Source organism: Mus caroli, chromosome X (genome assembly GCF_900094665.2).
Source record: "Mus caroli chromosome X, CAROLI_EIJ_v1.1, whole genome shotgun sequence".
Lineage (NCBI taxonomy): Eukaryota > Metazoa > Chordata > Mammalia > Rodentia > Muridae > Mus > Mus caroli.
This window is the reverse complement of record NC_034589.1, coordinates 90,872,593-90,883,976: the sequence shown is the minus strand read 5'-3', so window position 1 is coordinate 90,883,976 and position 11,384 is coordinate 90,872,593. Positions and strand designations below refer to the sequence as shown.

The 11,384-nt window shown below is 38.3% G+C and overlaps 1 protein-coding gene and 1 pseudogene across 2 annotated transcripts in view; both read left to right on the top strand.

Moving 5' to 3' along the window:
• LOC110286969 (heat shock factor protein 3) overlaps nt 1-11,384 on the top strand; it is a 109,079-nt gene that overhangs the window by 53,496 nt on the left and 44,199 nt on the right. Inside the window, exon 1 of one of the 2 annotated variants that reach the window (XM_021153658.1) lies at nt 1,536-1,634. The exons of the other annotated variant lie outside the window; for it this stretch is intronic. Within the exon in view, the coding sequence (XP_021009317.1) occupies nt 1,536-1,634 (99 nt within the window). Of the gene's footprint in view, nt 1-1,535; nt 1,635-11,384 lie in introns of those variants that run through there. 2 annotated transcript variants of the gene reach the window in all.
• On the top strand, nt 10,322-10,685 carry LOC110286970 (annotated as a pseudogene).

The following is an 11,384-nucleotide window of genomic DNA, read 5'->3' as shown; positions in this document are numbered from 1 at the left end:
AAAAGAATGGGAATGGGTGGGTAGGGAAGTGGGGGGCGCTATGGGGGACTTTTGGGATAGCATTGGAAGTGTAACTGAGGAAAATATGTAATAAAAATATTAAAAAATAAAAAAAGAAAAAGAATAAAACCTATAATCATTTTTTCTTCCATATGCTCTTAAAAGTTACTCAAATAAAATAAAATCAATGTAAAATATGAGTTTGATAGCCCCTACTGCTATTCATTGCTATTATAATAAATGTTACCTTCATATGAAAAGAAATATAAAATTTCAAAACTCAGTTTAAACCAAGGAGTTACAAACTATTTCAGAAAACAATTAGCATTCTAACCATTCACTATTTACACTGTGTGTGAGTGTGTGTGTGTATGTGTGTTTAGATGTGTGTGTATGCCCAGGAAAATCAGGGTTCCCATTGTTCTTTTGAAGCCATTCACCTTGTTCACTGAGACAGGGCGTCTCACTCAGACCTGGGGTTCACCAAATGGTGAATGTCCAGTTAGCCCCAGAAATATGCCTGTTCATTTTTCCTCAGCACTGGAATTACAAGGACAGGCACCAATTTCACCTTTCATTTGGTTGCTGGGGATTGAACTCAGATCTGCATGCTTGCATGGTAATCACTTTATGAGTGTGTTGTCTCTAGCCCCTCATGAAACTATTTTCTAATGAAAGGAGAAATAAGAAAACAACAACAACAAAAAGTCTGTGTTATTAGGCATATTTCTTTCTTCTTAATCTCCTTTCCAACCTTATCACTAAAAGAAGTGAATGCTCTAATATTCTTGCAGTGTCTCACTTCAACAACATGCATACCAAGAATTTTTAGCAGCCATGTGTGGTGACGCACGTCTTTAATCCCAGTAGTAAGGAAACAAAGGCAGGTAGATTTCTGAGTTCACAGACAGCCTGATATACATAATGAGTTCTGGCCAGCTAGGGCTGTCTAGTGAGATTCTGAAAAACAAACACAGAAACAAAGACCTTAACAAACAAATCAAAACAAAAACCAAACAGTTCTCATTATCTCTCCAGAAAATGGATCAAAACCATGCACTGCAAAGCTTTGCCTCATGATACCATTAAGTTCATTACGAAGCTATATTCAACATTAAGTTAATTCGGTGACAACCCAGTGCAGTGCCACACCACTAGGTTGCTAGGTTGTCAGGATGTGACTGTATAAAAGCACTATAGCCTGAAAAGCAACAAAGAAAACATCAAAAGTGGCGCCCCCTACTGCTCTATCATGCTTCATTTTCCCTCACATTATAAAAGGTGTTCCTCTACCGGAAGTTCCCCTGATACAGTCACGTGCCAGAGGTACTGCAGTACTATAACCAGCCAATAAGAATTGCCCCCTGGGCAATTCAGACCCGCCTCCAAGCAAAGTTCTGAGGGAGGGCCATTAATCAGCCTTTTGTCACAGAAAACTGCTGCTTGCTCTCTTGGTAATGGAGTAGCTCAGGTTTTCCTTGCTGCTTACAATTGTCCAGGACGGACGTTTTCTTAAAGCAGTGACATCCCAAAACATGGAGCAATTTCGAAAGACAATGGTTCCTCACTTTCTCACCAAACTCTGGATGTTAGTTGATGATGCTGTCTTGGACCACGTGATTCGCTGGGGCAAGGTAAAGAGACTTCTGGGAAGGGGCGTTGGTTTAAAGAAAAGGATGTGACTTCAGAAAGGGTTTTTTATAGGGGTATGGGAATTTTTTACACAGGTTGAATGACACAGCCACAGGAAGTTTTTGCGCCACCCCACCCCACCCCCGCAGCCACTCAACTGAGTTGGACACTCAGTTCCTTGAGAGGATTAAGTCTCAGTTCACCTAGTTTTGTGATTCCTGGCAAAAGAAAAAGGGGAGGGGCTCATTTTCTACTTTTTATTTTTCTTTCTTCAGAATCCATAAATATGTGCAGCTCGAGTAAAAAGTCACTCAGGCTTGCACTCCCACCAGCAATGGAGGAGTGTTCCTCTTTCTCTGCATCCTCGCCAGCAGCTGTTGTCACCTGAATTTTTGATCTTAGCCATTCTGACTGGTGTGAGGTGGAATCTCAAGGTTGTTTTGATTTGCATTTCCCTGATGATTAAGGATGTTGAACATTTTTTTCAGGTGCTTCTCAGCTATTTGGTATTCCTCAGGTGAGAATTCTTTGTTTAGCTCTGTACACCATTTTTAATGGGGTTAGCTGCATATGTAGCAGAAGATGGCCTAGTCGGCCATCATTGGGAAGAGAGGCCCCTAGGACTTGCAAACTTTATATGCCCCAGTACAGGGGAATGCCAGGGCCAAGAAGTGGGAGTGGGTGGGTAGTGGAGCAGGGTGGGGGAAGGGTATAGGGAACTTTCGGGATAGCATTTGAAATGTAAATAAAGAAAATATCTAATAAAAAAAAATAAGCACATTAAAAAAAAGTCACTCAGGGTAGGACAGCTTCACCATAAAAATACAAGTAGCCTCACACTCCTGATTTCCCGCCAAAGCTCAAATTTGTTGGGGTTTTTGGCTTTTACTCTATAGTACTTGCTATGGTTGTGAGATCAGACAGTGTGCTACATGAGTGCTCTACCACCAAGCTACATCACTAGCTCTTACTCTATGTTTCTTTGAAAGACAAGGTTTGACTATTTAGCCCTGGCTGACCTGAAAGTCACTATGTAGATCAGGTTAGTAAACAGATGAAGCTTTCTAGCCAAATGTACCTAAACTGTCAGTTTCTAAGAGAATTTGTGATACACCTCATTTTATCTCTGGGACATTATTAACCACTCATTGAGTAAGCTGAGTGAATTACAAGTGTACTCCCGGCCACTGGGATTTTGAATTATATTTAACTTCTAATCATTCTGACTGGGAAAAATCTTGTAGAATGTTTTAAGAGGAGACCATGGCCAGTTCTCTAAAATAATAGTCACTTTGGCACTGTGTTCATTTGTTTTTGAGATAGATAGGGTCTCACTCTGTGGCCCAGGTTTATCTTGAATTCATGATCACCTTGCCTCAGCCTGCTCGGTGTTGGTATTACAAGAATGTACTACCACACTCAGCCAAGGTTAAATTTTTTGTTAATAAAATGTCAAACAAAAATATAAAGGGGTACAATGAACTGCCAAGTACCACAGCTAACTTCAAATAATAGTCAACTCAATAGCCATTCTTGTTTCATAAACAGTTTCACTTGAAGAAAATAGTGGATGTGATTTTCAATTTATAGCTTCTCATGAAAATAGCTTTTAAAATATTGAAGTAAATATTTAACATTGAAATAAATAAGAGCTGGGTTGTAGGTCAGTGGTAAAGTACTTATCTATCATGTGAAAAACTCTGGGCTCATCACCAAAACTAGAAAAGTACCGATACGTTATTTATTAATTAAGTTGTCTCAGAGAGCTTACAGATTAATTTTTCTATTCCTCTGAGCCTTATCCTAGGATTTTCATAGTTATGAATTTATGTGAAGTATAAGGGTGCTGTTTTCATAGCATTTATAGAGACACTATCTCAAAGCAGATATTTTAACCTTCTGGCTCTTACACTCTTCCTAACTTCTGTTCTGCAGTCTTCTCTAAGCTTTGTGTGTAAGAGGTTGTATTGTTGATGTATCAATTGGGTCTGACCACTAAACAGTCAGTTTTTCTACACATTTTAAAGTTGTGATTTTCTGTAATGCCCTGTGTTTACTATAAAAATTTTTTGTTGAGACAAACTACATTTATGTATAGCTATAAGGATAATTATTTAGAATGCAGTTAGGAATGATAGTGGTCTAGTAAAGTGGCAATAGTAAGTTCTCCTCTATGATCCATATGGTCTATTTCCAACCATGGTAGTTGGTTAAGTTTATTGTACCAGATAGGAATTCCTTCCTTCTGTTCTTATGTTCAATTAGATAACTGTTGGTTACTCTCAGAATTTAAGTGCCAATTTTCATCTTTCAGAATACCTTGGCATTATAAGTGAATAGAGCCATTGACTGCTTTCTTCCCTTGGCAAATTGCATAGTTTGCTAGGAAGTAACTAGTAATGGTTGGGGGTGTCAGCAGTAAGGACGTTATATTCAACCTCTAAGAGGCAACCAAGAGCCACAGCAATAGCTGTTCACTTCCTTATCAATAATTTGAAAGCACGTTTCCCATGCTTGTCACTGGAGTTTTTGTTTGTCTCTGGCTTTTGAGGGAACACTATCATATACTTACAAGCATATTTTATCGAATTATAAGTAACCATGAAATAATAATTTGGTTCCCCATAGCCTTTCAAAAATATATTTAGTGTTTTCTTTTCTCTCCTCCTTTCATCTCCTTCTGGGTCATAAAGTAGATTTTTCAAAAAGATGTTTGAAGATTCTCTACATTGATTTCCAGAGTTTTATACCAGTTTGCAATATCAATCATGAATGAGGCATCCCCTTTTCCATATTCTAATCAGCATTTGTTATCAATTGTTTTCTTGATCATAAGCATTCTGCCTGGGTAAATGGGATTTCCCCTTCACCAATGTTTGACAAGAAATAAGCAAAAGCAGCACAAATGAAAAACAAAAATCAAAATTACTAACACTATAAATAGAAAGGCAAAGAAGTTAAAATAATTATAAGAAGTTAGTACAACCAAAATAATGCTATAAATATAATCAAAGAAAACTGCTACAATAGGCATGTATGATACTTTATGTGTCATGCTCTATAAATAAACAAAATGTACTCTTATTTTTTGTTAATCATTTTATTCATTTACATTTCAAATGGTATCCCCCTTCCTGGTTACCCCTCCACAAACCCCCACTCCACCCCCTGACCCCCTTTGCCTCTATGGGGGTACTCCTCCACCTATTCACCCACTCCCACCTCACTGCTCTAGCATCTCCCTACGCTGGGGCATCAAGCCTCTACAGTACCAGAGACCTCCCCTCTCATTGATGTCAGATAAGGCCATCCTCTGCTACATATGTACCTGTTGGTATGGATCCCTCCATGATGCAGATACTCACAGCCAACCACTGGGCTGAGCCTAGGGACTCCAATGGAAGAGCTAAGGGAAGGACTGAAGGAGCTGAAGGGGTTGCAACCCCATAGGAAGAACAATATCAACTAACCAGACCACCCAGAACTCCCAGGGACTAAACCACCAAGCAAAATATATTCTTATATACAGTGGTACATAAACAGAATATTTGCTTGTTGGTATATAGAATAAAAGCTCTATTTTGAATATTGAAGATGGATAAAGTTTGTGATGGTGGTTTTAGTAGGCCATTTAACAGTGGTGCAAGAAAACATGGATTTTGAAGATGATTTATACTGTAATTCTTCAGTTAGAATAGTGGACACTCAGCATTATTTTTTATCTATTGTATTTTATTTTTTAATTATATGTATGTAGCCTATATGCATATGTGTGTGTTTCTGTACATGTACATATGAGTATGTGTGCCCATGTAGGCAAAAAAAAAAAATGTTTCAAACCTCAAATAGGAGTTACATGTGACCATGAACTGCTAGATATGGCTGAACGCTGAGAAACAAACTTAGATCCTCTGCAAGAACAGTAACTGCTCCTAATTGCTGAGTCAATTCTAGCTCCATATATATATATATTTTGGTTTGGTTTTTCAAGACAGGGTTCTCTTTACAGCCCTGGCTGTCCTGGAACTCACTTTGTAGACCAGGCTGGCCTCAAACTCAGAAATCCGCCTGCCTCTTCCTCCCCAGTGCTGGAATTAAAGGAGTGCACCACCACGCATGGCCAGATACCTTTTTTGTAATGAATATAGAATTACAAAACAAAGAAAAATAATGCTTCTATATCTTAGCAACATTGAAATGGGATCCATTTTTAAGTAATTGTTTTACTAAGACATTTCAATGTTGTTCAGCTCCTTTAAGTTGTTAACATGTTCACAAAGTGTTAAAATCATCTCCACAATTTTAGAACTTTTAATCATTCATGAACTATAAATTTCTGTCCATTCACAATAATTCCCCAATGTGGAGTCATATGTAAATGAAGGCCACCCTCGTTTCAGTAACACTTTGTTTCAGCTTCAACTCTCAATTGCTTCTACACTATCCTATGAGAATATTCAGAAAGTATCTTTCCCAACAAGAAACCTATTTTAGTGGTGGAGCAATTCTTATTAACTGTGCTGTGTGAGACTGATAAGCAATTACTGTCTTTGGTGGGAGTCTTAACCTTTACTGTAAACTCTCCATATGTGGTTGTTTGAATGAGAAATGCTCCCCATAGACTTGAGTATTTGAACACTTGGTTCCCATGTGGTATCACTGTTGGCAGCAGTTTATGAGACTTGGCAGGCCTGGAGGAAGTATGCCATTAGGAACAGGTTTCGAGGTTTCAAAGATTTACCCACTTCCAATTCCCTCTCATTCTTTCTGCATCCTCATATTTGTGGTTGAGGATGCAATTTCTTTACTTTCTGCTCCAGCCTCTACGCCTCCCTGTCCTGCTGGTCTCTTAACTCTGTGGACCTATACACCCTAAGAAATTCATCCTTCTGTAATTTGCCTTGGCCATGATGATCACAGCTACAGTAAAGAAACACAACACATGCACAACTAAAATCTTTAGTTCAAACATTGTTACAGCTCACGTTCATCATGAAAATACTCTCCAATAAAGCAAAGCAGTGTCTCTCGACAACGGGAATCAAAGGCCCTTTGTCTTTAATGTGTGTTCAGTGAAATTACCTATTGTCTTTCCAGTTTATTTTTCTTATCTGAAAACAAAATCAATTCTATCCATCATTTTAAGTGATGTGTCTCAGTTATTAAATTACTAGGCAAGATGACATATTTTAATTGAGCCCCAAATCCTTTAGTAGTCCCAAACTTAAAGATCAGTAGACTTTCTTGCTAAGCTTCACTTTGCTCATTTTTAGAAAACCAGAGCACCCATTGATTCTGTAGCGTGTATTTAATGTGTTAGCAATCTCCTGATTTTTCTCCTCTTCTTTAGGCAAGAAATTTTTTATGAATGGTTTTCTTTTATGCAGCTGCTATCATGTACAGTTCTGATCACACAATGTAAATATTTTCTAGTTTTTCCAATGCTAGGAATCCAACTTAGGACCTTGGGATGCTGGACAGACCTCGGCCAATGAGCTAATCTCCAGACATCCCTATTTTTTTCACAGTATTGCTTATTGTATAGCAATATTGCTCTTAAATTTGTGATCCTCCTGCTTTAGCCTCCCGAGTGCTAGATTACATATCTGATAAATCTCCCAGCTAATTATCTGTGTTTTATATTTGAAATAGTTTTAACTTATTATACAAAGTAATTTCATAATATGAAATTTATGATATTTTTAGGTATGCCATTATTTGTTCTTACTTATCTCCCTCTTACTGCTTTAGCTTTTTCTCCAGGCCCCCTCTTTCTAGTCCCTTCTTCACATCTGCTTTCATGTCCCAGTGGTCTTTCTGATACATTTGTTGTTCTCAGTACTCACTATTTAATTCTCATAAAGCTTAAGATGGAGCAAAAAAAAAAAAACCCATATGTTTAACTTGAAACACATCATTACATTTTCTTTCATTTTTTTATGTATCATTATCAAGCCTTAGCTATTCAGAAACTATTCATGCAGTTTGTAGGTAATGTGCTCTATGACATTTCCAAACTTCCTGACCTTTTTCAATTGAGGTTGTTGTTTGCTTGTTTGGTTGGTTGGTTTGGGTTTTTGATATCCCCACAAAGGTTTGGTCGGGAAATAGAATAATGTCATATTTAAAGATATTTTCTGACATTCTTTCATAATCTCTGAAGTCCAGTCAGTTCTGGGGAAAGCTAAGGTGGTGTAGTTTCTGGTCTCATATTAAGTTAGTTTATAAATAGTCACGAGTAGCAAAGCCAACTAAAGATAACCCCATCATCCTAAAATGCTCATATGTTCTATTAGAATGACTCAGGTATCCCACTAATAACTGCAATAAAGAAAAGTGCTAACCTCCCATGAGGGCCTAAATTCAGGTATCCAGGTAAAACTGTGTATGTGGAAACTCTGTGTGTGTGTGTGTGTGTAGGTAGGTAGGTAGGTAGACTACCTGCCTAGTACAATTCAGTAGGAGACCTAGTCTCAAGAGAATAAGGTAGAGAAATAGAGCAAGACACTTAAGGCTAAAAGCCCTCCTCTGAATTCCAGAAGCACATGCAGAGTTACAGGCACCTGTACACATCATACATACACCTCTTCTCCCTCTCTCCCTTCATTCCTCCCTCCCTCCCTCCTTCCCACCCTCCCTACTTCACTTCCCCCTCTACCACCACCCCACCCCTCTCTCTCTCTCAAACACACAGATAGATTGGGGGATTATAATGAACCATGTCACCTCTAAAGAACTAAACAATGTATAATCCTATGGGTAAATAACAGATGAGCAAGGCATTTTTTCTAAATCTTAGTTGAAGTATGGTATCAAGTTTAAAAACATGACATTTAAATTAATTATTTTCTAACCTAATTAAAATTTAAAGGTATGATTTAAGAGAATGAACAGCATAGAAGAATATTACATATTTTTTGCTTATTTTAAAATAATTTTTGTTATGGTCTACTTTTTAAAATGTTATCAAAGTAGTTATAGTGTCATCCATTGACACCCACTGTTACCAGTTAACATAATATTGTTTTTTATATGTGAATATCTTTTGTGGGGAACATTGATAATAGGGATTGAATCTAGGTAGTCTGTCTTTGATCTATATTATTATATCATATATATATATGTATATATATATATATGTATATATCATTTATTAAATGATTCATTTTATACCTTTTGAAAATTTGTCTCTCTCATTTGAAATATATCATGAGCATATCCATTCACTAAACATTGTTATATAGCTTAGTTTTATCACTGAATAATATTCATTTTTATAGATTTAGTTATTAAATTAGTATTATGGTAGTTTCTAATTTTTGAATTCTATATACAAATACTTATGTAACTGTTTATTGTTAAGTCTTAGCACATATCAGTAATTATTCTCTAAACAATCTGGAATTAAAACTTCTTTTCTTTTCTTTTCTTTGGGGGGGGGTGGGGAGGAAAGGGTTTATTCAGCTTACGTTTTCACATTGCTGTTCATCACCAAAGGAAGTCAGGACCGGAACTCAAGTAGGTAAGGAAGCAGGAGCTGATGCAGGGACCATGGAAGGATGTTACTTACTGGCTCACTTCCCCTGGCTTGCTCAGCTTCCTTTCTTATAGAACCCAAGACTACCAGCCTAAAGATGACCCCACCCACAAGGGGCCTGCCCCCCCCCTTGATCACTAATTGAGAAAATGCTTTACAGCTGGAACTCATGGAGGCATTTCCTCAAGGGAGGCTCCTTTCTCTGTGATAACTTCAGCTTGTGTCAAGTTGCCTAACAAAACCAGCTTTTAAAATTCTCATAATTTGGGCTGGAGAGATGGCTCAGTGGTTAAGAGCACCAACTGCTCTTCCGAAGGTCCTGAGTTCAAATCCCAGCAACCACATGGTGGCTCACAACCATCTGTAATGAGATCTGACACTCTCTTCTGGTGTGTCTGAAGATAGCTACAGTGTACTTAGATATAATAATAAATAAATCTTTAAAAAAAATTCTCATAATTCTAGTTTATAAAATCACTACATATATTTTATATCATGTATTGATTTATTATTTTATTTGCATGCTTTATAAAATTAGTAATTTTACATTAATAATCATCTCCATTATTAAGGAAATGATTTACTATCATTAACTATTACACTAAATTTGGGGGGGGGGTATTTATTTCATTTACATTTCCAAAGCTATCCCAAAAGTCCCCCACACGCTTCTAAGCTAAAGACTGAGTATTTGGGGACTTTGAATATTTACTGTTAGTAGCATCTGAACTCTTGCTAATTTACAAACAGTGGAGATTGATATCTTCTTTAGTCTTTATCAATTTGATAGACAAAAGATATATCTCATTGTAGTAATTTACAATTTAAACGCTTTTCTTGAAAACATATTTGGTGTCTTGTTTTTCTGTTGTTGTGATAAATATCTTGAAACAGGCGACTTAAGGAAAAGTATGTTTATATCAGCGTGTGTTCAAGGTCACAGTCCATCATAATTGAGAAAGTCACATTGGCAAGAGCTTAAAGAAGCTAGTCGTGGAATCCCGGCAGCAGCTGCAGTGGCTTCAGTAGCTCTTTCTGTCTCCCTTTCGTTTCCGGAAATATGGCCTCTGGTGTGGCTGTCTTTGACGGTGTAATCAAGGTGTTCAATGACATGAAAGTTTGCAATTCTTCAACGCCAGAAGAAGTGAAGTAATGCAAGAAAGCAGTGCTTTTTTTTGCCTGAGTGAGGACAAAAAGAACATCATCCTGGAGGAGGGCAAGGAGATCCTGGTAGGAGATGTGGGGCAGGCTGTGGATGACCCCTACACCACTTTCGTCAAGATGCTGCCAGACAAGGGCTGCTGCTATGCTTTCTATGATGCAACCTATGAGACCAAGAAGAGCAAGAAGGAGCACCTGGCGTTCATCTTTTGGGCCCCTGAGAATGTGCCCCTTAAGAGCAAAATGATCTATGCCAGCATCAAGGATGCCATCAAGAAATATCTGACAGGAATCAAGCATGAATTACAAGCTAACTGCTAAGAGGAGGTCAAGGACCGCTGCACCCTGGCAGAGAAACTAGGTGGCAGTATCTGGAGAGAAAGCCTTTGTGAGCCACCTCCAGCCCCCTGCATGGAGCATCTAGCAGCCCTAGACCTGCTCTTGGGTGTGGCAGGCTGCCCCTTTTCTGCCAGACCGGAGGGGCTGGGAGCATCCCAGCAGGGGGAGGACTATCCCTTCACCCCAGTTGCCAAACATCCCTCCCACCCCCTGGACCATCCTCCCTCCATCCCTGAAGATTCTGGCCTTCCCAAACTGCTTTTGTTCTTCTTCCTACTCCTCATCCCTCCCCATCCCATGCTGCCAATTTCTAATCACAATAGTGACTCTGTGCTTGTCTGTTTAGTTCTGTGTGTAAGTGAAATGTGGAAATGACCCTCCCTGCACCAGCTGGTTGCCCTCCCGTTTCCCTTGATCTTGGCCACTCACCGAAGCAGGACCAGTAAGGGATGTTCAATTTAAAAAACAAACAAAAAAAAACAATAAAAACAATAAAAAGACTAACAGCAGCAGCAGAAGAGGAAGAAGAAGAAGAAGAGGAGGAGGAGGAGGAAGAGGAAGAAGAAGAAGAAGAACAAGAAGAAGAACAAGAAGAAGAAGAAGAAGAAGAAGAAGAACAAGAAGAAGAAGAAGAAGAAGAAGAAGAAGAAGAAGAAGAAGAAGAAGAAGAAGAAGAAGAAGAAGAAAAGAAGAAGAAGAAGAAGAAGAAGAAGAA